This window comes from Equus asinus, chromosome 10, assembly GCF_041296235.1.
Source record: "Equus asinus isolate D_3611 breed Donkey chromosome 10, EquAss-T2T_v2, whole genome shotgun sequence".
Lineage (NCBI taxonomy): Eukaryota > Metazoa > Chordata > Mammalia > Perissodactyla > Equidae > Equus > Equus asinus.
Genome location: NC_091799.1, coordinates 83,685,118 through 83,712,570, shown reverse-complemented (window position 1 = coordinate 83,712,570; position 27,453 = coordinate 83,685,118). Strand labels below are relative to the sequence as shown.

Below are 27,453 nucleotides of genomic sequence, written 5' to 3'. Positions count from 1 at the left end.
GCCAGATGCGAAAGCCAGAGGGCCTGTGGGAGGGGCACAAATAAGCTCTCATCTGCAGTTAGAGGTCAGAGAGAGCCAGGACCAAGCCCAGGGTTTACCAGTCAGAGTGGAAGGACCTTAAAGACCAATTAACAGCCAACCAAGGTAAGTCTATTATGCCAAGGTCAGGGACCTGGAAACCCGGTATGAAGACACATAGGTTTTGACTCCCCAGACTCCCCTCAACCTTCTGCCTCTTCAGAGATGGCCCATCCGTGTCTATTAAGAGCAAGTACTTACCTCTGTCTGAAGACAATGGAAGACCCTGCAAGGCAACATTGCTGCCCACCCACCTACCCACCCAGTGCCCAATCAGTCTCTCCCTCTGGCCAACAGACTTAAAATCAGGGCCATTTCACAGCATAATCCAGGTGGGGAAGTTCTGGGAGAAGAGATTACATCCCAAAAAAGAACTAGCCATATGTACCAGAAGCAGGAATCTGCACAGGACCAGATGCTGAGAGTCTTTAATCAAAAGGGCCAGAATGTAAAACTGGTTAGGGAGGAGTTTATTGACTTGGGAGTATTCAGAATTAAAGAACACCAGGAGATACTGAGAACTCTCTACTAGAATGTCTCCTAAAAGCATGAAAAAGTGATGGCCCCACCTACTGAAGTTAAAATACCAAAATTGCCAGGACAGACAGAGAAGGAAAAAATTCAAAGACAAGAAGGTGGCCATATTTGAAAGGACATGCTATCTATGACTGAAAAATATACCAGCTAATCATACTCCATAGGAAGGCCCAGAGGACAGGCCATTTACCCAGGCCAAAAGGAACATGCTGGTGAAGGGTTACCAGCATCGCTAGGAAGATCAGAGGTGGCCTCCTCTGCAGGCCAGGGCTAACTGTAAAAGAGGTGGTCACAGAGCAGAACTTGCTGACAGCAACAGGGATGACAGGACTCTGAAACAAGAGAAGCCAGATGGTGGGGCTAATTGTTAAAAGCCAGGTTGCACAATTATCACTATGACCAGCAAGAACAAAGTGGCAGCCAAAGGGAGTCTGACCCACAAAGAGTCATGAAAGCAGTTAACAGAACATGGTGTCCTTAGGTACAAAATAAATGGGTAGCTGACAAGAGTACTACTTAGTTTGTACCAACAGAAGAAATCAAGAATGGATAACCAAGAGGCTGCAGGTAGGCTGCTCCAATAATGAGTCATGATCCCTTGCCCACTTCCAGACCTGACCAAGTTTTTGAACTGAAATCCACTGACTGAAGAGGTGGCCTGATCCCAGGAGGAAGGGCCCTGCAACACCATTACAAACAAAAACGGTCATGACAACCTTAGCCTTAGGCCACATGCCCAGGTAACCATACACCGGGGAAAAGAGAAGCCAGAAAGTTCAAGGAGTGCTGGACACAGCATCTGAATCACCAGTGATACTGCGAGATTGGATGAATCTAACTCTAAGCCTGTTAGAGTTGGAGATATGAGGCCAAGGTATTAAACAGAATCTTGGCCAAGGTCTAGCTTACAGTAGGTCCGCTTAGCCCAAATATCCACCCAGTGGTCATTTCCCTGGTCTCTGAATATATCATTGGAATTGACAAAATTGGCAGATGGTGCTACCCCACACTGGGTCTTTGATGTGTGTAGAGCCATCATAATAAGAAAGGTCAAGCAGAAGCCACTGAAATTACCACCATCCCCAACCTGGGCATCAAAAACAGTATAACTCTAGGGGAACGGTGGAAATTAGCACCCCCCTCAAGGAACCAAATGACACAGGGGTGACAATCCCTATCACATCTCTGTTTAATTCACCAATCTGGCCCCAGAAGAAACCAAACAGTTCCTGAGGGATAACTATAGACTACCACAAGCTCAACCAAGTAAGTAATCCTGATTGTACCTGCTGTGCCAGGTGTTGTAGCTTAGCTGGAGCAAATTAATATGACCTCAGATGCAAGGTATGCAGCCACCAATTTGCTGAACGTATTCTTTTCCATCCCAATCAGAATGAGAATCAGAAATAGTTCACATTCACATGGAACAGACAACATTTACGGTTTTGCCGCCAGGCTGTGTTAACTCTCCCACTCACTGTCATAATATAGTCCTTCTAGACATACTGCAGAACATTATATTCCTCCATTGCATGTCTGACACTATTATGTTGATCAAGTAAGAGCCTTGGTAAAACGCACACACTCCAGAGGGTGAGAGAGAAACCCTACAAAGATTCAGGGGCCTACCACAGCCACACCATTTTTAGGAGTCAGTGGTCTGGGGAGTGCCAAGACACCCATCCAAAGTAAAAGACAAATTATTGCATCTTCCACCTTCTACAACAAAGAAGGAAACAAAACACAAGGTGGGCCTCTTCAGGGTCAGGAGGCAGCATAATCCCCACCCAGGAATATTGCTCCAGCCCATTTATAGAGTGATGCAAAAGCATGGCAGCTGTGAGTGTCACTCCAGTGAGAAAGGCCTCAGGCAATTCCAAGCTGCAGTGCAAGCAGCCCTGTGGCAGGGGCCATGGAATTCGGCAAATGCTACATTGCTGGTGGGAAAAGATGCTGAGAGGAGTTTGTGGCTACACTGGGAGAATCACAATGCTGGTCTCTGAGATTCTGGAGCAAAGCCATGCCATTTTTAGTGAAGAATTATACGCCCTTGAAAAACAACTCCTGGTGTGCTATTAGCCCTGGGAGATATGGAAGGCATGACCAAGGGACAGCAAATAGACATGTGGCTGGAACTGCCCATCGCAAACTGGGTTCTATCAGTCCCACAGAGGCATAAGTTTGGGCAGGACCAGCAACAACCCATAAGATGGAGGTGGTACATCCAGAATCAAGCACACCAAGAGCAAGGGGCACAAACAAGCTGCAGGAGCAGGTGGCCCATCACTGTTGCACCAGCACCCCTCCCCCAGCTGATGACTAAGGATGGAAGGATGAAAGCAGAGGGAAAAGCCCAAGCTTGGTTTGCAAATGGGTCAAGTAGTAAGGGGGTGCAAGCTGAAAACAGACTGTGCTGCAGCCGCATTCAGGGATGGCTTGGAAAGATAGCAATGAGGGAAAATCTTCCCATTGGGCAGTTTCAGGCAGTGTACCTGGTCATCCACTTTGTGTGGAAAGAGAAGTAGCCTGAGGTTAGAATATAGATGGACTCATGGCAGAAGCAAGTGGCCATGCCAGCTGGTCAGGGGCCTAGAAGGAAAAAGATTGGAAGATCAGGGATAAGAAGGCGTTGGAGTAGAGACTTGCAGGTGGACAAATGAGAGTGAGCACAGCGATCTCTACACCACATGTAGATGTCCATCAGAGAACACCCACCAAGCAAGAGGCACTAAACCACTTAGTTGACAAAATGACTCAGCCAGCCTCGGCCATCAGCCACCCAGAGTTGACAGGATGGGCAAACGAATGAAGTGGCCACAGTGGCAAAGATGGAGACTTCACATGAGCCCAACAGCATGGACCTCACTTACCAAGGCTAAGCTAGCTGGGCCAACTGCTACTGCCAAATGTCCAACCAGCCACATACAATGATCAACGCTGGGCCCCCCAAATGGCCATTCCTTGAGGAGACCAACTTGCCACTTGGTAGGAAGTTGACTACATAGACCCCATCCATCTTAAAAGGGCCAGAAGTTTGCTTTCACAGGAATAAATACGTACCCTAAGTTTTTCTGCCTGCACGTCCTCAGCCAGCATCACCATTCACCCAGGTCTCCCTTTAAGGAAGGGCCTGCTGCCTACATGTGGGGAGAGCAGTCAGCAGGCAGCCTGCAGCCATTGGCTCCTCCAGCCTCTGCTACAGAACACCTCCCCCAAGGCCATGACCTTCCTGGGGCAGCCTGCTCTGGGGACAGAAGGAGACAGGGGTAGGAAGGCCATTCCACCCCGATTCAAGACAATTGCAACAAGCCAGGCTTTATCAGGCCCATCACAGGTGGACTTCTCCCTCTGCTCACTCCTGCCTCACTCTCTTCTCATCTAATCCCTGATAAACATCTTGCACCCCAAACTCCACTGCAGCACCTGCTTTCAGAGATCCCAACATGAGGCACATGAGTGGATGCTCACAAGGTGCAGATCTGGTCCCACAGTTCCTTGCCACACTTGCCGACTTTCAAAGACAAATGAGGTAAAAGCGAGGCAAATAGTTCAAAATATCCGTCACTATCTCATAGTCTTTATTCTGATTACTGTTATGGCCTGAAACAAGGTTTAAATAGAAATTAAGGATTTACTCATGCTATGTTTGAACATAATGTGTTGAATCATAAAGTGACAATCCTGGGATTAATAAAAATAAAAGATAACGGGGGGAAAATGAAGGAAAATAATTGAAAGGGAGTAGTTACATATAACTCTGTGATCAAGTATTCAGCTCATTCAGTCGAACATATTTGGAGTGTCCCTGGCAATCCAGGGCTGGGTACACAGGTCAAACAGTCCATGTGCTACTCACAGTTTAGTGCGGACAACAGACTAACAAAGACAACAGCATACCCCTATACACCCCAAAGGAAAGAGGACATGGGCCTCACAGCACCTTAGGAAGATCATTTCTCCAGGGTAATTCACAACCATTTGTAATAAAATCATGAACAAAATTACAACATGTACAGTTTTAGGATAATTAAAATAATTTTAAAAACTCAAATACACTTTGTCTATTTTAAATAATGAACCTTCCCAAACTTTTTAAAATTTCCTTGATAATATTCCTCACTCCACCCCCAAAACCCAAGTACTTTTCTTGTCCAATTATCAGTAATAGAGACTATGAGGGAGTATGAAAAGACTATTTCGATGGTATTATTTCATTTATGGGGAAAAGAACAGCAACAGCATCTGTCTACTTCTGGCTTCTCAGCACTTACAAATATAATAACCCAAACCAGTTACCTCTTCTCCGGGATAAATGCTGTGCCTAATTCCTGTGCGTCTCGCTTTTGCGCTGCATTTGCAGAGTGGTCCGTCATTCATCTGTCAGAAACAGAACGTAATTCGTTTTTATTGGGGGGAAAATCCACACCATGCACGATGATGCCTCGGAAACTGTGTGGGTTTTAATGTCATAAGTACTGAAGCTCTGAAGAGGCTGTCACAGTTAGAAGATTAAACGGATGTTCCCAAACCAATAAAGCTGCAAACTTCTATATTGTCTGATACAGGGAAACTGTACGACAACACTGGATTCCCAAGTTATTTGTGCAGCCAAGCAGAAAATATCAATGTCAGTGCACTGTGCGCCCCCGTCTTCTCCTACCACTTTTCAGTATGTGTCTCCTATTTCTTATTTCAGGAAAAATGACTCACAAAAGAAAAGCATATTTTATATCCTGGAGGAACACACTGCATGCTTTGAAGGTGACCTGCAGATTAAATGTTTTCAAAAGAGAAACGTAAAGGTATCTGAAGCAGAGAAGAAAATGCTACTAGGACCAGAAAAATTTTCAACACTCATCAGGTGAGCCTATGTCTGTTTTTTCACCTGAATTCGTTTTATTGCCATGAACTCCACCCACATGATTCAATAAGTGAATAATTCCTGCATGCCTCTTGGATAGAAAAATGACTGCTAAGCATTATGAGGGGAGGGAGGGTGATAAACAGCTTAGGGTCCATGTCGTCAAGGAATACGAGAAATAATATACATGCGATATGATTAATAATTTTACAGAAAAAGGAAAAAAATGTCAGTCCAGATGGAGATACCACTGGTTTTAAAGAGATGAAATGTGAAGGGCTGAACAGGACAGAAAAACAAGGTGGCTATTCTTCACGAGACACCAGCATGAGGAAAAAAACAGAAGGAAGAAAGCCTTCTGTGCTCCAGGGACATGAGACCCATCTAAATGGAAGGGATCATATGTGAGCAAGAAGACCAAAGCAGCAGAACTGAGGACAAAATCTTAAAGGGCCTTAAAAGCCAGGTTCATGAGTTTATTCAATATAAATGGGAAGACAATCAAAAAGGAGACCACAGCATGGAGAACGGGCAAGTGGAGTTCCATGGCTCACTTTCTTTGTATTAATTAAAAGACATATATTTATATATATAACACATATATAATTTATATATATATATATATACACCACACACACACACATATTTCTTTAAAGTTCTAGGACTTTGTAACTCATTGTGTCCAATGAAAATATCTCAATAAAACTTTGAAAATAAATATTAAAGTGAAAAACTGTAACTTTATCCTTTTGGGAAATCTAAAGCTCCAGGTGACGCAGCAGAGGAAAACCACTGCTGCCTAAAAAACTATCTTGATAAGATATTATCCAAAGGAACAGCCGGCAAACAGAGATGTGATGGGATTGCCTCAAAAATCATAGTAGGAGCCAGCCTGGTGGCGCAGCGGTTAAGTGCGCACGTTCCACTTTGGCGGCCTGGGGTTCGCCAGTTCAGATCCCAGGTGTGGACCTACACACTGCTTATCAAGCCATGCTGTGGCAGGCGTCCCACATATAAAGTAGAGGAAGATGGGCACAGATGTTAGCTCAGGGCCAATTTTCCTCAGCAAAAAGAGGAGGATTGGTGGCAGATGTTAGCTCAGGGCTAATCCTCAAAAAAAAAAAAGTCACAGCACTCTCCTAATGTTGGTCACAGCTTATTGTGACAGAAAAAAGGGGAAAAAAATCACTCAGTCCTCACTGATTTCCAGGGAAGCAGACAGATATCCTACATTCCTTCCTTTTACCAGGGTCTGGGCCCCAAGCTAGATCAACCCTTTATAAGTAAGGCTCAGTGGTACAGAGGACACAAAACCAAAATAACGAAGCGATTAGTGAGACTAGATAGAACGCCCTGGTAAAGCTCTGAAAGGAAGAAGAACCCACAGAAACTAAGGGATAGGCACCTTGCTAGGGGAACAACAGTCCTGTAAAAAGACCACATACGGGGAAAGGGAGTGGCTACTGACGGATACAGGATTTCTTTTAGGGAAAACAAAAATCCTCTAAAATTATGTTGTGATGATGGTTGTACCATCTTGAGAATATACTGAAAAACACTGAATTATACATTTTAAGTGTGTAAATTGTATGGTACGTGAATTATAACTCACTAAAGCTGTTTAAAGAAATCATCCACATAATTATTAAAGCAAGCTTCAAAATGCATTGACAATTTGCAAATATTTCTGCTCAATTCCAAGAAGGCAAAGGGACCACCAGGTACATTTCTGCCAGGCATTCTACCTGTATCAATTCTATCAAGAAAAGAAATTTAGATAGCTGTCATCTAACAAGAAGCAGGAGAAGACAATTCAAATTAATATAGAATGGATGAATTCATTTACAAAATATAAATTTTAAATTACCTTTTTCATAGGTATATACTTTATTATGCTTAATAACTTCATATGCGTTAAAGATACTATTTTTGCATGTACTGCATATTTGGAAAACACAAATCTTTTGTAAAGATACTTTATTATGTATTACTTCATAATAAAACAGTAAAAATAAGACGTCATTAGCTCAAACATGCTTAACAAGAAAGAGAACTCAAAAGGAATTGTGACTATTACCAACGAAGAAACATGTAGTCTTAGAGGACTTCAGACATTGTTTACTATATGGCTGCAAGATACCTTCTGGATGAACTGCTTTTAAAAGGACCTCCAAGTGCTCTCTCTCTGACTCTACCATTTGTCTCCTTCCATCTACTTCAAGTTCAATGAGGCAATGCCGTTATCCTGCTCCCTAACACAGAATTTACAAACATCCTCAAATATGATTCAAGGAGCAGTTGTTCTGGTGCTTATGCTTTGGAGCTGAACTGTGAAGCTGAAAAGAAATAAGCTCTGAAGAATGACACAAAACCCTGAGAGTAAAATTCAGTTCCGATACCAGCCACAGTGCACCTTCCGAGCCTGCAGTCATAAATGTGATGTGTGGGTCTGCAAGCTTCATAGCAAGAGCATAAAAATATGCGCACCTGGCCTGGGTCATTGTACCACAGTTCATCGTGAAGTCGGTCAGGATGGGCCTTTTTGCGTTTGATTTCTGCAATGACGTCGAAAACTTCAGAGTCTGAGCTGCTAGAACAGGTGCTGTCCTCATCGGACTCACATTCGGACTCACTGGAACTCTCTAATAGAGAACAGGAGAAAAACACGGAGAGAAGTGAAGTAATTCACAAGATGGTTACAGGTGGAGACCACAAATGACCCGAACCTCTAAATGCAAGGACAGTTGTTTATTCTTTCAGCAAATATTTAAGCGCCTACTCCCCACGAAGCACACTGCTAATAAGCAGTATCACAAAAAATAATACAGCCCATAATGCTAAGCCACAGTCCAGCTGGGGAAGCAAGAAAAACAAAGATTTTTACAAAGAAAGGCTTAATGAACAATACCAGAGAACGCAAACCATAGTAGTAGCATGGGGTTTCACACTTAAAGGGGCAGCAAGGGGCTGGCCCCGAGGCCTAATGGTTAAGTTCAGCGTGCTCCACTTCAGTGGCCCAGGTTCAGTTCCCAGGCATGGACCTACACCACTCGTCAGCAGCCACGCTGTGGCAGCGACCCACATACAAAACAGAGGAAGATCGGCACAGGCATTAGCTCAGGGTGAATCTTCCTCCAGCAAAAAGAGGACGATTGGCAACAAATGGTAGTTCAGGGCAATCTTCCTCAGCAAATAAACAAATAAACAAACAAATGAATAAATAAAAAAAATATATAAAAGGCAGCAACTCAGAAAAGGGAGAGTCCACCCTTGATCTGGAAAGGTCACTGCCAATTTCCTGGAAGGGTTACACGTGACCCAGCGCAGAGGTGGGCTGGGGTTAGGCTCATGAGGAGGTGGTAAGAAGAAAGGGCCGCAGACGGAGCACTGCAGGCGACAGCATGGAGGCAAGAGCGTGGATGGACTCTGGTTAGAGTAAAGTCCCCACAGAAAAACCGCAGGAGGCAAGGGCTCAAAGTGCTGTAAATGCCAGACTGAAGGCTTTGAATGCCAGACTGAAGATTTTAGATTTTTTTTCTCTCAATAGTAGCAATAGAAGATTTTGGTCCCTGGAAGTGACTGGATAAAAACAGACCAAGAATTACACTAAGTGAAATAAGCCAGTCACAAAAAGGCAAATACTGTGTGATTGTGATTCTATTTATAGGAGGTACCTAGAGTAGTCAAATTCCGAGAGGCAGAAAGTAGAATGGTGGTTGCCAGGGGCCAGGGGAGGGGGACTGCGGAGTTGTTTAATGGGGACAGAGTTTCAGTTAGCAAGATCAAAAGAGTTCTGGAGACTGTTTGCACAACAATGTGAATGTCCTTAATACTACTGAACTGTACTCTTAAAAAAGGCTAAATGGTAGATTTTATGTTACATGTATTTTACCCCAATTTAAAAAACAGACCTAGAACTTAGATTAACCTACAAGAGATTAATGTAGTACCGCACAGTAATAAAACCCAACCCTCACACGGTTGTATTTTCCAGGTACTGCATGAGACAGATGCTCCTGTCATCCCTGTCTTTTACAGATGAGACAAGTGAGGGACAGAGAGACTAAATCACTTGTCCAAGGTCACATCTCAAGTGGTGGAGCAGGGATTCGAACCCAGGCCGGCCGGTTCACTCAGTGCTTTTACCCACCATGGACACTGCCTTTCAGCATGGGAGACATAACAAAGGTGGGCCGCCAAGAGCCAGACAACATGCAGGAAAAGGCATATTGAATGCCTCATCTGTACTTGGCAGTCTGCTAGGGGCTAAGGACACAAAGTGGTAAAAGCAGTTTTTATCCTCAAAGATCTCAGCATCAACTTGGAACCTCAGACTACACACATGAAAAAATAGACCACCATAGGAGAAAGTCATGGAAACTGTCTACATGAGCAGAGAGCAATCTTCAAACAGAGCAGGGCTGTAGCTGGCTTCTCCTCATCAAACCAGGAGCACCTGGCAGCAGCAAGGGCCGCAAGGGGATGCCTGCCTGTCAGAAGCATGAGGCATGGGGAACGGGCTCCCGCTACTGGCAGGAGGCTGGACTATGGTCCCTTCTGATTCTAAGACTAGACAATTCTACAAGGGACACAATTGTTAGCATGCCATGCAAATGAGATCTCTTACGTATTCTGCTGAACGTAACTAAGGAAAAATGAGATCAAAAAGAGGAATGTTCTATTGCTATGTATTTTGCTGACTGGAATTAAGGAAAACAAAATGAAAAAGAGGAAATTTCGATTTGGGACTCTCAAGGGCACATCCCCAAAAGTCCAGGATTAAGCAATAATAAAAGAGCACAGGGTCTTGGTCTAGCAACTTCTGACTCACCTAAATCTTCATCTAGCTTTGTCTTGGGAGGTTCCCACGGAGGTCTAGCAGCTTTGGCTTTTTCTTGCCTGCTCCCCAACTCTTCCTCAAATTTGTCATATAAGTCACGGAGTCGACTTGTTCCAACTACAGTAGAATCTCCCTTTGAAAAATAAAGGATCAATATTAGGAACTATATTAATAATAGTCATACCAAACAGACCTAAGACCTCTAAGTAATCAAAGATTTATAACAGCAAGATGCCATTTTTCAACCCTCAATTTAAAAAACATTTAAAAACAAGATAACCAACACTGGCAATGATGCTCTGAATCACACACACATTTATGCCTGACACAGTCCTCAGGAAAATGCACTTTGCCAACATTCAGGAATATCAGCACTGTTCATCTATGCCCTTTTGATATGACAAAAAAATTATGACCCCCCTGAGAAGTCATGATACCTGACACCCCCATAGGGAGCATACACTCCCCTACTAAAAATCACTGATAGACTGTCTTCTACAATAACCCAATAATCAAAAAGAAATATCCTATATATTTCCCCACACACATACACCCCATAAACAGAGGGATACACACACACACACACACACACACACACACACACACACACACAGAGTTCAGCAAGGTATTCCTAGTTCTCCACTTTTCCCTACTCTCTTCCCAGGTTGGAAATTGTTTTTAATGTCCATACTCTTTGACTTAGTAATTTTCAAAATGTAATGACTAGACCTTTCAGACATAAAAAGAAAATTAAAACAAATCATAAAATCTGCAGTTATCCCAAAAGAGGGTAATTGCTTCTCCTCAGCCTCAACTTGTTACTGACACAGCAAGGCTGGTATGGCTCTCACATTCTTACCACATCAGACGACAAAACGCATAGGCAAATGGTGGGCTTCTGGTTTACCAGCCTTCCTTCTACACTGGAGTTTTAATACATCCATAAAAATGTAAGGGGGAAAAAAAACAAAACTGTGCTGTTTAAACTCTCTGTACCTCAATGTCTTCAACTATGTTGTTTTGTTTTAAGAATAATAGCACCTATGGCAGCCATTCTCTCCTTCTTCCTTGCTAATAGAACCATGATGCCTTCAGATTTGGAGCAGAGAACTCCTGACCTCAGCAAATGTGGGCTTTCACCCTGAAAGATGTCCCTGTCCTAATCCCCAGAAACTGATATGTTACCTTACATGGCAGAAAGGACTTTACAGATGGGATTAAGGTTACATAATTTGAGATGAGGGGATTATCCCGGATTATCTGGGTGGGCCCAATCTAATACGAGCCCTTAAAATCGAAGAACCTTTCTCAACAGTAGTCAGAGGCGTAACAGAAGCAGAAGATATTCAAAGCACAAGAGGGACTCGACCTGTGCTGCTGGCTTTGAAGACAAATGAAGGGGTCCACGAGCCAAGGAATGCACATGGCCTCTAGAAGCTGGAAACTGCCCTTACCTGCCAGCCAACAAGGACCTCCATCCTATAGCCACAAGGAACTGAACTCTGCCAGCAACCTGAATGAGCAAGAAAACAGATTCTCTCCAAAAAGAAAGGCAGCCCTGCTGACATTCTGATTTGGCCAGTGAGACCCAAGTTTGACTTCTGGCCGACAGAACTATGAGAAATAAATGTGTGTTGTTTTTAAGCCATGAAGTTTCTGGAAGTTTGTTACAGCAGTGATGGAAAACAAATCCCTGGGGAAGACATACAATGCAGTTCTGGCAAAGAGATGGAAGAAAAGATCTGTGGGAGCTCTGGGGAAGTTGCTAGAGGAAGGCTCCACCCGACACTGCCCTCTGTGTCCTGTGTCTGGACAGAGGTGTGTAATGATGTGCTGTCTGGAGCTGCTGCGCTCATCCCGCAACCGTTGTGGAGGCGCCAGAAGACAGCAAACACGAACCTAGAGCCCTGCCATCCCTGAGCCTCTAAATGAAGACCAGCCACCACCTCTCCCCACACGCTTGGTTGAGAAAAATAAGCGCGGCTCATCTAAGTCACGATTAATCAGGTACCATTCCTTACAGCAGCATTCCTAACTGACAGATACCTTCTCTCCAGGGATGTTTGGGGAAGTAAATAAGGGAACATGAGAAGCATGGAGTAAAGTTCTGGCACCATAAAAATGCTTTGTATATGAGCTTTCCCTTCCCTGTATCCCATGAACTATGACTTAAAACCCTGCTCTAATTATCAAGTAGAATATCACACCACTATGAGTGATTTCTCAAACCCTTCTTTCCAAAGACAAGTCTGCTTTCAAGTTCCCTATAGATAAGGGTCCAGTCCAAGTAGAAGCTATTTCCACAAAATTCCAAACAACAGAACATTCTCTTATCTAACCCCATGCACTAATTCTAACACCTCCAACCTCTTATGTCCTCAACCTGTACACATTCATTCCTTCACTCAGCCATTTAATCAGTGAACATTACTGTGTGTCCACCCTGTGGCAAATATGCCTCAATTAATAGGATGGAGGCATAATGCCTATCAGGAGAAAGAGAGAAAAGAGAGTGACCAAAAAAAAAAAAAATGGAGACGGAAGAAAGGAAAGGAAAAGAGAAGCAAGTGCACAGAGGAGGTCGTGGAGTCCACCACGCAATGAGAGTGTCGGCTGCTGTGTCCCAGGAGCCCCATTGGGAGCAGCACATGCACTGAGTCTCTAAGAGCCCACTAAGGGTGACGATTCCTGCCATTCCACAGAACCAGCCAACATGATGGGAAACTTCCCATGGTTATCTTTGGTCAAGGTCAGACTCATAAGAAACAAACTCAAATTCTTCCTTATTTCCCATTTTAAGGGAAAAACACACACACACATACATAGCACAAACTGCATAAAGTAGTTATGAGTGAGAGCTTATACCACTACCAGTGTCAAGACTGGCAGTGTCATAAAAAATGCAGAATGAAGAGATACTTTAGTTAATCTACTGCCCTCTTGCCTCTGGCTTTGTAAAACAGCTTTTGTCTATAGCAGTGGTTCTCAACCTGCAGTGGCTTTTTTCCCCCTGGGGACATTTGGCAATGTCTGAAGACAGCTTTGGTTATCACGACTGGGGAAGGGTTCTACTGGCATCCAGTGCATAGAGCCCAGAGATGCTGCTCAACATTCTGCAGCGCACAGCGCAGGCCCCACCACAAAGAACTATCTGGCCCAAAATGCCAATAGCGCCGAGGTTGAGAAACCCTGGTTTCTAGCTCCCCTCCTACTTCAGACCTACCACCTGATCCATGGGGTCACTGGAGTAGTAGTTTTCTGAGTGGGTGCATCGAATCCACACGGGCTTGAGAAGTTCTTCCTCCTCCTCCTCATTTTTGTCAGGCGGTGTCTCCTCCGCCTCTTTTTCCTTGATTGAGGTATAGTTCTTCTCCTTGCCAGAGCTCTGGGTGTCACTCCATCTGTCTTTTTCTTCTTCCCAACGAGCTCTCTTCTTCTCCCTACTTGGGGAGCGACTTCAAAAGGGGACGGAGGAGGCTAATTATTAAAATGTTCTTCCATTGTAAAACTATTCTATCTCACCTGTTCAATTCATTTTTCACCTGAAATGAAAATGCCATGCCAAACCACCATATTTACTTTTGTTAAACCAGTGATTCCCAATCATCAGTCTGGTGGCATCAGAATCACCTGAAGTTCCTTGTTTAAAAATACAAATTCCCAGGCCCTACCCCAGATCTACTTACTGATTCACAGTCTCCAGGGGTGGGGCCCAAGAATCTGTATTTTTAATAATCTCCCCAGGTGATTCTGGTGTGCATCCAGCAGGTTCAGGAACAACTGGCAAACCATAACTCCTAGAAGAGAAAGATATTTGGGGAATATTTGGAAATCTCCACGTGTAGACAATTTCGGCAATGAGAATGCTAGTTTTGAAGCCTCCACATCTTGCTTTGCCAAGAAAAAGAAGGCTTCACAAAACATGGTCTCAACTTGGCCATAAATTTAGCCTTAGGACCATAATGTAAGAGTGAACCAGTTACATCTTCCCTAACCATCTCTCTGGAAGCCCACACTTGGGCATTACTGCTTAGAGAACCACCACTTTGCCTAGTTATGATTCCCACAAATACTAATATTAACTCAATTAAAAAGGATAAAACCAACTCTATCTCCTCGAACTTCTGGGGCTTGAAATTTGCAAAGGCCCATCTTATGGATGTGCTTGGAGGGAAAAATCTATAGAATAGATTTTAATTTAAGCCCAAGAAATTTAGGTGGAAACATATAGACCTCGAGAATCCAGACAAGGAGGTAACTGCTTTATCAGTGTTACGCTGGCAGCCTCTGCAGCTCCACTAACAAAGTTACTATTATCCAAGAAAGTATGTATCCAGAGCAAAGTCACAAATTAGCTCTTTCCATCAACTCTACCACTAACTTCTAATTTTACGACAGGGAAAGTGGGAGTGTCTACATTGTATACATTGGAGGTAAGGGGTGAGTGATTAGAAAGATTATACATATTGATTACTTATTAATTTCTAAATATTCTAATGTACATCATTAGTTTTGTTACCAGAAAAAAAAAGTTACTATAAAGCAAAATGTATATACATTCACTGTAAAAAAAAAAAATCAAAGCATTAACAGAAATAAAACAAAAATCACCTGTAACACCAGAAATGACCACTAAATTTACAAATATGTTAAAACATATAAATATATGAAAGTATAGAAATATACACATTTTAACAAACAAGGAACTCCATAGCCTGCCCTTCTCACTCAATAGTAAGTCAGGGACACCTTTTTATTCCAGTACCTCTATATCTGAACCATTTTTAATAACTGAACATTATTCTTTCACATGTATACACCATAATTTAACAAATGTGTCCACAGTCACTTAGGTTGTTACCGTGTTTTTGCCATCACAAACAATGCTACCATAAACACACGTGTTCTTTGCCCATTTTATTTCACACAAAAAAGTGTGCACTTTTTTTTTAAGCTTTCTCTCCAGATAAGCAGTACCAGTTTAGACCAATCAAAACCATCCACAAGTTCCCGTTTCCACATATCCTGTCAACATGATCGTTTTTAATCTTTGCCTTTCTGATGGGAAAAGTATCTCATTTAATTTATCTTGCAATTTTTTATCACTACCGAAATGACACATTTCGTGTTCACTTCTTTTATGAATATCCAGTCATATGCTATGCCAATGTTATTTAAACTAGGATTATAGTCTTACTGAAAGAGTTTTTATTAAGATAATCACCCTTCTGACAAACGTAATGGAATCTTTTTCAGTTTTTCGTTTTCCTTTTATTCCTACAAACAACTTTTATATGGCCAAATCTAGAGAATTTTTTTATATTTCCTGCCTTAGTGTTATGCTTGGAATTCCATTCCAAGGTTAAATATTTTATGTTTTCTTCAGTTACTTTTAATATTAATTTTTTTACTCTCTCTTCAAGATATAAAGCAGAAATCTAATTTCAGTTTTCTCCTCCATACGGCTCACCAATGGTCCCCATGTCAGTTTCTCCTCTGATGTGAAACAACTTTATGATAGGTGTAAATTTTTATATATTCTTGAATATTGCTCAATATTTGTTTCATTGATCTATTTATACCCATATCAAATTGCTGTAACTACATGTTTATAGAATATTTTAATACTACTAGACAAAGTGTTTCCGCATTATTTTTCTTCATCATTCTCACTTCTGTTCCAAAGAAGAATCCGAGTCATTATGAAGTTCTAAAACCAGTACTTTGACTTAAGTTACATCAAAATTGTAGATTATTTTGAAGACAACTGGTATTTTTATACTATCTTCCACTTCCACTACAGGAACATGGCATGCCCTCCATTCATTGACATCACCTTCTTTGTCATCAGCTACATTTATAGTTTCTTCCCATTAATCTACATATTTTTTTAAGTTTACTAAGATATTTAATTTTAATTAATTTAACTTTTCTATAGTGAATCTACATTTTGCTTTCCTGTTACATTTTCTAAGTAGGTATTCCTTGTATTTAAGGAGTCTATTAATTTGGGTATGTTTATTTTATAACTGTCAACTTCAGTGAGTTAATTCTCTTTCTTTGTTAGCTGATCCTCTTGAATTTTCCTGATAATACCATTAGCTAATAATGGCAACTCTTAGCTCCCAATGGTGTGGTTTTGTTTGTTTTTGGTGTTTACTGAGAACCTGACACTCTGCTAGGCATTTTACTGACACTCACATTTAATCCTTACAAGAATCCTATGAGGCAGATATGAACATCTCCTACAGAGGAAACAGAATTAGAAACTACATCACTTGCCCAATATCACAATGCTAGTAAGTGGTATTCAGATGCTAATACGGTTGTTTGACACAGACATTTTGACATGTACTAAAAATCCCACCAAATGCTTATTATTATCATCAAGAAACACGGGCAAAAGACATCCTCATCCCCTCCCCTTTAGGCAGGTGTCTTGAATGTTGGATGGTCAGGGGTGTCTGTTGTGAATACCAATTAGTACTTTTTTTTCTTTTTTTTAACACTTTGAGGGGGGCATTTCAAAACAGGAGCAAAACATCTTTTTTAGGTGTCTCAGGCATTCCAAACTTCAAAATCCAAACTCAAAATTGTTTAACAATATGCTATATTACACTATGATAAGTTTCCTCCTTTACAGTATTTATAACTCTAATTTTTATTTTCTCATCTACTGCATTAGCTAGAACTCGCAGAATCCAAGTCTGCCTTCTCCACAAGCGACTTGGCACTGGAAAAGAAACCACTAGACCAAAGAGATTTCCAGCACTCTACATTAAAAATCATCAACCTCAAATGGGTCTTCAGTGATGTCCACCAACACAATATCTTGGCTTTTTTCCTATCCTTGTCTCCTTTTTCTCCTCCTCCTCAGGCCCTTTCTCACTGAACAAACTCTTCCTAGTTACCTCATCTACTCCATGGCATTTACTATTTCAGCTGGGATCTCTTTTCTGAACTTGACACCTGTACGTCCAATTAACTACCACATAATTCCATTTGGTTGTCTCATAGATTCTGAACTCCACATGCCCAAAATTGAACTCCTCTTGCCTCTTAGTATCCCTCACTCACCCTCAACGAGGAACACCAAGATCTCAGCTGTTGCTTTTCTTCCCTCATGATCAGTTATCAGGTCCTGCAGACTCAATCTCATAAATATCTGTCAATTACCTCTACCTTTCCCCATTACCACTCTCATTGCCCTGATCTAGATACAATCATTTCTTTCGTGAATTACTACAAGTCTTCTAAACTCACTTCCCAACCTCCAGGCTTGACCTTCTCAGAGCATTTCTCCACCCTGCAACCTTCACACGTGCTCTTCTCTCTTCCTCTGCCACTCCCTTCCCTACTGCATTCCCACACATACTTCAGCTATCAGGAAAATGTCCATCTCTCTAGGACTACCCTAGACTGAGTTTTTCATTGCTGTGTTCCCAGAACAAGATGTAACTACTCCATCAAAAGCACTTCTTACAGCACTTAACTTCCTTATTCTCGTAAAATGGGGACTCCCGTTAACGACTATATCACTTGCACCAGTATAACACCTAGGACACACAAGAAGACAATGTTTTTCACTTGTTTACTGATTAAGTTGCACAATGTTAGGTAACAATGACAGGCAAAGGGGCCTCCTTGTCTTTTTTCTAACTTGTATGGGAAGGCCTGTAAGGTTTCCACATTAAATTTGGTTCTTCTGAGATAGTGTCATCATGCTCATCATGAGATAATGTTCTGCATCTTATTTAAAAAGTCTGCTTATATTCTTTGTTCACTCACGTTTTTACTCATAAATGGATGCTGCTTTTATTTTAAATACTGAATAGGCAGGTAGATAACCCTACAGATTCTGACACAAAGAATTAGACATTTCCTATTACCAATCTATCTATCCATGCAATCTTGGAACAAACTCAGTTGTTTTAACACACTACTGAAAACAACTTGCTAATATACTAAACTATTTTTATATCCATATTTGTAAGAGAGATTGTCTTGTAGTTTTCTTTTCATTGATTAGGCTTTGCCATCTGGGTTTTCCTGGTATCAGAGCATGAGCTGAGCTTTCCTTCCATCTTCTTCAGTGTTCTAGAACAGTTTAAAAATTTTGGAAGATGGTACAAATTCAACTGTTTCATTTTTTCCCATGGTTATTGGCCTATTAAAATTTCCTGCTTCTTGTGTAAAGTTTGTAATTTTTGTTTTCCTAGAAATCAACCCACCACATCCAAGTTTGTTAATTTTTTAAATATCTGTACTTAGACCAACATAGTGTAATTTTTAAATCTCATTCATTCCTATAATAATACTTATATAATATAATAATATATAATATAAATATAATAATTCTTTCTTATACCTAAGGAAATATGTTTCTCTTTTCTTGACTTGCCACTTTTTAACTTGTATGACCTTGCAAAGAAAGGCCTTGCATTTATTTACAATATTGTTATATCGCTATAGTTCTGTTTTCGAGTTCATCAATTTATTTTATCTTTAAATCTCTTTTTCTGCTTTTCTTATACTCTAACAATTTCTCGAGGCAAGTGATCAGATAATTACACATAGTTACCATTTATTTGGCACTAACTTTGGGCCAGTTCTAAGTGTTTTACATGTTTTATCTCAATGACCCCTCACCACTCAATAAGGCAAGTATAACTGTCCTTATTTCAGACAAAGACATTGAGGCTTAAAAAGGTTAGACATCTTTGCCCAAGAACAAAGTTGGGAAAACTAATAAATTATTCCAGATCTGTCAGATTCCTGAGTGCTGTTTGTAATTACTATTATATGAGATTATGAATTTTACTTCTTGATATACAACTTCTTACATCCTCTAAGTGTGGGTTCATAGCAATCTCAATGTCATTTTTCTAAATAAAGTGTGACTGTAGTTTTGCTCTTTTTTCCTGAAACAAGTAAATTTAAGAGCATAATTATGAATTTCCAAGGTTTTCTTCAAAAAATCTTGAATTATTAACAAAGTTTTATATCAATTAAGGTCAGAAAAAGTGGCCCATATAACTCATAATTTTTGGAAATTTATCAAGATTTTCTTTGTGCATAATCAGTACATCTTGAAAGTAAAGATTTTTCAGTTCCTGGCTGCATCAGCTTTTCGCAGGGCATTTTGGACAGACTCTTAGGCTATTCTGAAGACTTGGCTGATACTCTGCACAAGCACAAAATCTGAATTCAAGGAGATAATCCTATGACTTCTTTCAGTGTCAACTCCTTGCTTACCTTCCAGATCTCTTATACTCTTTTTTGTAGGACCTTTCCAGAGATGGTGATCTTCGGCTGTCCCGGTGCCTGTGTCTCTCCCGTTCCCGCTCTCTTAAAGGAATTAATACACAGAGCTGTTTTCAACAGAAAGACTCAAAAACACCATCTCTTTTCACTGAATGCATCCTCTAAATAAATGGACTTCACCTAAGAATTTTTCAGGCACTATTCTCTATGGGACTTTTTTATTCATCCTTCATTTAGTAGGGGATAAAGGAGCTTTTCACTTTACAGAAGTTAACTAACTTGGACATTTTTTGCTGTTTTCTTTAAAGAAAGAAGTCATAACTTGATGCTGAGCAAGAAAGGGAATTTTATCAAAATCTTCTCTCAAGACCTTCCAACCAGCCAATCCTTGGTTATTTAACTTACAGGGAAAACTTTAAAGGATTCTACTGCCTATTGATTTCTAGAAAACTCTCAAATTCATTCATAAAATAAATGCAAATTAAAGCTTTTATAGTAAAAATTAGGACAAGGTTCTATAATGAAAGACCTCTAAACTCTTATAGGTGACAGGCCTGGGTTGTAGTTCTAGCTATCACTAGCTGCCATGAGACTCTAAGCCACTTTACCTTTAAATGCTATTTTCATCTAGAAAAAACTCTAAACGGGGATGCTCAGTTTACCCAATGTAAAAGAAGAATGAGGGAGTTTAAAACTTTCCAATGTAAAACTAGCATTTAATAACAATAAAAACTTCTGAGTCTATTTAATAAGTATAGTGAAGATATGGAACAAAAATCAGAACTTTAGTGTGTTTGAATCAGAACTATATCCAAGGCAAATAACCACCCAATCTTAGAACAGAAAAAAAAAAAAAAAAAGCTATAGTTAGCCTGAGTCCAGCAAGACTATAAAAATTTCTCAATTCCAAAATGTTTCCCAACCTATAGCCAAACAGAAGAAATGTCAATGTATCAAAATCAAAACTTACGAAACTGAGAGCAGTGACTGCTTAGATATTAAAACAAAAACTGTTTTTTCACTTAAAGCTCACCCCAACCTCAGAAAAGACTCCTCTGAATAATCTTCTTTGGGACAGACACAATCTTCAGGCACACACCAGGTGTCCAAAACAGAGTAGCTAGAGCTTGTGATTCCACACCCTTCATCTGATACACTTCTAAAATTCCACTTTACTTTTAGGAAGTAAATCCCAATTATAGAAACTAGTGAGCAGTACCACATGTCCAAGATACAGTGTAATTCATAATGGCATGGCTGCTGAAAAGAATAATAGCCCAAAGTTCCAAAGAAAAACTCTATTTAGAGAAAATTTCTCATTTTTGTTTTTAACATCTAGGCAATAGAATTTTGCATTCAAGAACAGCACTTCTGATGATGATCACTACCTCTGAGCGGGTCTAAACTGAAAAGACTAATTTGGGGATAAATCACATTAATAACGCTCTATCAGGAACCCATGTAAAGCAAGAAAAACGATGTTTGGGTTACTTTTCCAAAAGCTCTTCCTTGTTTGCAAGCATTAGGATATTCCGTAGGTACATAATACTGGCTCTCCAATGGCTACACACGGTCCTGGCAACAGGACAGCTTTGTGGACAACTGTGCTGTAGCACTACTCACTGGAAGCCACTGCACTGTTCCCCATTGCACAGCAGAGTGTTCGGTGCACTGCATCTGCGGCTGTTTATTTCCCATCCCCCACAGCAACCTTGCTCTTTCATAACAAACACATTTATCCACTTCTTCATAAACCTTTTCTAGAAATAGGTTGCCCTAAAACAGCCCTGTAATTATTATTATTCAAGCACATTTCAGAGGAGGAGAAAAAGAAGGAAGACGGAATTTGTAAAAGGTTCGATTCACCTACCCCAAGAAGCAAGGGGAGAAGTAGTCAGAGGACAGACTATAGAATTTACAGAAACTTAACACAATCTAAGGCACCAATCTGTGAAGTTTTGGTTTTTTGCAATATACTTCTAGAAGTTATATTAGGACGTCATGTGCCCTATGTTTATTTCACAGAAGCATTCCACATAAGATAGATAACTGACACTCCACCTAAGACCTCTAAGGGAGCCAATTATAATGTGGCTGTGCCACTAAGGCAGCTCCAGGACAAAAGCCCCAGGTACAGCATTATAAAACCATTCCAATGTAAATAAAGGCCATTTAGAAAGAAGAGCCAACAGCCTAAGTAGGTCCTTCATAAGAAGTTGTGGTTTAGGATAATAGAGATTAATGTAATTCTTTTGGCACTGGATTTCACTTACTGATAGAGATCCTCAGTTTACAGGACATCTGAGTTTCTTCAAACATATAACTCCAAGTTTACGCCTAGATGGAAAAATTTAGGATTTTACAGCACAGCCCTAAAAACTCCTCTAACTAACGCACCCCAAAACAGATTTTTAAAAATGCTATCTAGAATGTTAAAGTTTGCAGCAAAATGTTTCCCCAGAGGTAGGATTATTAACAATCACTTTAAAGACTGAAGAAAACGTTTAAACTCTTTCCAGTTTGGATTTTCACCATAAAATTGTAAAATAAACAATCACAGGCCTCTGCCAACTAGTCCATCATGGAATAATTAAGAACAAAATTGACCAGAAACAGTAATTCATGCTGATAAGATTTTTTAAAAGTTTACTGACGCTCGGTCAGCTTTGGCCCACCAGAAACCACTCATCTCTGCAGGAAACACGCTCCCTTCTACCTTCCACTGGGCGTTGGGGAAAGGCAACAACGCATTTCCTTCCAAACCTTCAGAGCATTCTTCAGGTGAGAATAACCATTACCATTTACTGGCAAAATGTTCAGAATCACACCAACAGTCATGAGAAAAACATGGAAACCAAGAAGTGAACCGATTGCACAGGAGCCAAGACCAGCTCTCTAAAACCCAAACAACCAAGTGGTCTGGATTGGGGAGCTCAAATATTTTTAGCACAGAAGTTCCACAAGACAATGAAGGTAAACAACCACAGGGGATAGAATGAGAAGCACTGTTACTAGCTTGACAACTGGAAAACCTCAAATCTTCATCAATATAAAGAGTTCACTGAAGGGATAAATAAATATTAGTACAATCATTATCTGTGTATTTGTATTTTTCCATCTAACCCAACATTCTTAGGCTTTTGGGATAAGAGACACCACCTCTTGAGAATCTGCTGTGAGCTACCAACTTACTTGTAGAAAAACATACACACACATAACATTTTTCATATAACTTCAGAGCATTTCTAGAAGGCCATCAATGAACCCAAGTTTAAGAACATCTGCTCAACACCTTATTCTCTTGTATATACAGATATTTGGTATTCTGAAAAACAGAAATGAAATCTGGAATGGAATAATATTTTTTAAATACAACTTTCTTCCGTATAAATATGTTTCAATACAACAAAACAGGTTAAAAGCTATTTTTGAAAACTGTAATTTGATAATGTGTAACTAACATTATTTCATTTTACACGGAAACAGAGCAAGAAGGCACCAATGTACAATAAACTTCCACTTATCCTAAAAATCAGAAAGCAGACTCTGCTTGTTAACTAGGTTGATTCCTAATTGATAACATATGCAGGTCATCAATTCCAAAGGAAGACAAGTGCTATAGCCTGATACAATGATCACACTGAACATAATTAAGTATGACACACACAAAAATACAAGATCTTTCATTGGATCATCACCAAATGTCAACTGTATTATGGAGAGTAATCAGCTTACATTCACCGAAATGAATCTACATTGATAATTTTGGAATGCTTCTCAAAAGTGGCTTTTTCTGACATCAACTTCTTTACTTGTCAGTTGTCTCTTCCTCTTTAAAACAGCCCCAGACAAGATTTCTTTCCTTTTATAAATTGAAATGCACTGCTAGACCTCTTTGTTTTGGTTTGCTGATACACAAAAATGGCAGAGGTGTCTGGGCCTCTGCAGTTCATAAGAAACACACATGTGCTGTACCTGCTCCGCTCGTAGCTCCGGTGACGGGACGGCGTTCTCCCTCGGTCATAATCCGACCTGTAGCGGCTCTCTTGCCTTCTCCGGTCAGGACTTCGGCCTCGCTCCCGCCGATCCAAGGACCGATGCCTCTCTCCTCGCCCATGACTGTGATCCCGGTGCCTGTGATCATCGTAATGCTTGAGCCTTTCCGGGGACCTTCTCTCACTGGGAGCCTTTGGGAGTGGGTATGGAGGGAGATGCCTAAAGTGAGGACTGCTGCTGTTATTAGCACTGGGTGGGAAAGAACTGGGGTTGTTCTGGAAGCTATTAAAATTGGGAGGCGGGAAATTGTGGTGTGAGTACCCCGGAGGGTACTGATAATTGACCTGCTGTGGCATGACTGGAGGGGGTGGAGGGTGGGGCATGGAAGGAGGGGGCATCATGAAAGGGAAAGTGCCCTGTCCAGGAGGTGCTCCAGGGACCGGAGGGTTATTAGGACAGGGCATCGGAGGCGGCATGGGAGGAAAACAAGGAGGCACCGGGAAGGGGGGCCGCATCTGGTGGTTGGGAAAGGGGGGCCGGATTGGGCAGGGGGGAAGAGGGCCTTGTGCTGATGGAGGCATAGGTGGAGGGAAGGGTACAAAGTCTGGTCGTGGAGGCAGAAAATTGGGGGCTGGAGAGTTTGAGAATGTGGTGGAAGGGGCACTTGGAGGTTCATATTGATATTGCACAGGAGGCTGCTGAGGGTGAAGCAGTCTCAGATTTTGGGGCCTGAAGGCTGGTGCTGAGGGTCTGGCTCCATGTCCTCCTCGCCCTCGGGGACACCCTCGTCCTGGGTAGAACGACATTCTATGACTTCGTTGGAGGAAAGAAAAAGAAAAAAAGAACCTCACTATGTAAACAGGGTTTCACAAATGCCTGACCATCTTCAAGAGCAATTAACAGACCCCTTAGGCCGCTGGAATATTCCACTCATCTAATACTGAGTTCTCTGTATTATCTGAAACTCTTCTGGGCCAATAAACTCCTCTTCCCCTGTCTCAGCCACACAATCCACTGCCTCGGTCAGTCCCTGGACCTTATCAATCCCTACAGCAGCTCCACCTCCAGAATGACCAATTCAACGAGCCATTGTTCAACCATTTGCTATCATGTCCTCGTTCAAGTTCCCCAAAAATCTTGACCTCACCATGTCATCCCGTTTTGTGCAGGTGCACCAGCATCTTCCTGTTTTCACCTTCCTCCCCACTCAGCAGACTCCAGAAAATCAACGTAACATGTCCTAAAAGGAATTAATGATCTTCCCCTACAAGACACGACTTGCTCCTTTTTTAGTGTTTCCTATCTCAATAGATGATACCATTTATTGGTCCTCAAGTTACACACCAGGGAATCATCTAAGAACTTTTCCTCCCTGTGATGAGAAAAACAACTTTTTGAAAAACAACTTTTGCTTTTCTGAGTTACTGCCTAGGCATCTTACATGACAACCATGCTCACACCCAGAGTCTGGACGCGTAGATAAGAATCTGAGTTTAGGATTCCCGCCATTAAGTTTCTGCGTTGCTTTTCCCAGTGCTCCTTTTAAAATAACCACTTAGAGTTAAGCCTGCAAAAAGTTAGTGACCTCCGCCACAACCACCTTATAAGTACAGTCATGAGTCACTTAACAATGGGGTAGTTCTGAAAAATGTGTGGTTAGGTGAGTTCATTGTTGTGTGAACACTGTAGAGTGTATTTATACACACCTAGATGGTATAGTCTACTACACACCTAGGCTATATGGTACTCATCTTATGGGACCTCTGTCATTGAAAGTCATTATGTGGCGCGTGACTGTAATAGGTGCTTGCTACCCAGCTCTCTATCTCCTGTTTGCTCATGACCTGGGACGGAGGACTGCCATTCCCCGGGCTCATCGCGCCCCCTCGCTTCTGGATCTGTAACAAATTTTGTGACTGCTTCCTTTGGGTGGGTGTACTGAAACTGCGCCTTCAATCAAAACTACCCGTAGGTTTCACCTCCGCAAAGTCAGAGCTCGGATGCTGAGGGTGTGTCCAGTGGTTTTTCTGTAAACATCTTCACAATAAACATCTTTGTCACAAACATTTTCACTGCATAACTAACTGGTGAAGGTGTTTGCAGCGAAAATGCTGGGGCAAAGATGTCTATGGCAAAGACACTTACCACAAAACTACCTAGAACCGCTGAGGAGCTACCTGCCGACCCCCTGTGGGAAGCTTTCCCCTACTCATCCGGCAGGTCATAATCTGCACATTCATAATTCTATACACCAGCTCTGGCTTCTCAACACACTCCCTTATCCTCTTTAGCTAAAAACTTATTTTAAAACTCCTATCATTCCATCTTTATAAATACTTGAGTTCATGCACTTCACACCATCATCTCTTGCCTGGCTCCTATAACAACACCCTTGCTGGCCTTTCTACAACCATTATCACTGCCCTCCAGGCCTTTGTTAGGTTCTCTGCTCTCATACACTCTGTGCATCCTCTTGGCATGCCTCAGAGATACCGTAGCCTCTGTTCCAGACCACCACAATAAAGCAAATACCGAATCACACCAATTTTTGGTTTCCTAGTGCATCTAAAAGTTATGTTGCAAATGTTGGAGAGGACATGGAGAACAGGGAACCCTCAAACACTGCAGGTGGGGATGCAAACTTATGCAGCCACTATGGAAAAACAGTATGGAGATTTCCCAAAAGATTAAAATAGAAATACCATACAACCCAGCTATTCCACTACTGAGTATTTATCCAAAGAACTTGAAATCCACAATTCGAAGAGACTTTTGCACTCCTATGTTCACTGTGGCATTATTCACAATAGCCAAGATATGGAAGCATCCTAAGTGCCCATCGACTGATGACTAGATAATGATGTGATATATATACAATGCAATACTACTCAGCCATTAAAAAAAAAAGACAAAATCATCCCATTAGCAACAACATGGATGGACCTTGAAGGTATTATGTTAAGGGAAATAAGCCAGACAAAGACAAACACCGTATGATTTCACTCATATGTGGAAGATAAACTAACACATGGACAAAGAGAACAGATTAGTGGTTACCAGAGGGGAAGGGGGTTGGGGGTGGGCATAAGGGGTAAAAGGGTGCATTTATGTGGTGACTGACAAATAATAACATACAAATGAAATCCCACAATGTTATAAACTATTATGACCTCAATAAAATTTTTATAAAAAAAGGTATGTTGCACTTTTCTGGGACTTTGAGAGAAATGTAGGTGACAGAATGCATTTTATGAACATTTTTGGTTTAAGGGAATGTTGTGACTGGTGGTTTGATCTTCTATGCAGACCACTAAAACTTTCTCCATATCAGCAATAAGACTGCTTTGCCTTCTTATCATTCGTGTGTTCACTGAAGTAACACTTTCCATGTCTTTCAAGAACTTTTCCTTTGCATTCACAACTTGGCTAAGCGGTTTGGTGCCAGAGACCTATCTCAGCTCTGACATGCCATCCTCACTAAGCTTCATCACTTCTAGCTTTTGACTTAAACTGAGAGACGTGCTCTCTTCCTTTCACTTGAACACTTAGAGGCCACTGTAGGGTTATTAATTGACCCAATTTCAATATTGTTGTGACTCAGGGAATAGGGAGGCCCAAGGAGAGGGACAGAGATGGGGAAAGGCAGTCAGAACACACACATTATCAATTAAGTTTGCCACCTTATTGGGTGCAGCTCACAGCACCCCAAAACAATTACAATAGTAACATTGAAGACCACTGATCACAGATCACCACAACCAATATAACAATAATGAAGAAGTTTGAAATGTCACAAGAATTACCAAAATGTGACACAGAGAAAAAAAGTGATCTTGTTGGAAAAATGGCGCCGATGGACTTGCTCGATGCAGGGTTG

At 41.3% G+C, this 27,453-nt stretch overlaps 1 protein-coding gene across 19 annotated transcripts in view; it reads right to left on the bottom strand.

The window, feature by feature from the left end:
- Window positions 1-27,453, bottom strand: part of DROSHA (drosha ribonuclease III) — a 127,314-nt gene that overhangs the window by 97,077 nt on the left and 2,784 nt on the right. For 5 of the 19 annotated variants that reach the window (XR_011506523.1, XM_070519824.1, XM_070519826.1 and 2 more), the window contains exons 4-10: window positions 23,556-24,389; window positions 19,572-19,664; window positions 14,003-14,113; window positions 13,540-13,771; window positions 10,308-10,449; window positions 7,964-8,118; window positions 4,912-4,992 (exon numbers count right to left, since the gene is read on the bottom strand). Coding sequence is in view for 18 of the 19 variants with exons in the window: in XM_070519824.1 (XP_070375925.1) it covers window positions 4,912-4,992; window positions 7,964-8,118; window positions 10,308-10,449; window positions 13,540-13,771; window positions 14,003-14,113; window positions 19,572-19,664; window positions 23,556-24,389 (1,648 nt within the window). In the remaining variant the exon portion in view is untranslated. The remainder of the gene's footprint in view (window positions 1-4,911; window positions 4,993-7,963; window positions 8,119-10,307; window positions 10,450-13,539; window positions 13,772-14,002; window positions 14,114-19,571; window positions 19,665-23,555; window positions 24,390-27,453) is intronic. The other 14 variants (XM_070519830.1, XM_070519834.1, XM_070519831.1 and 11 more) reach the window with 5 other exon arrangements.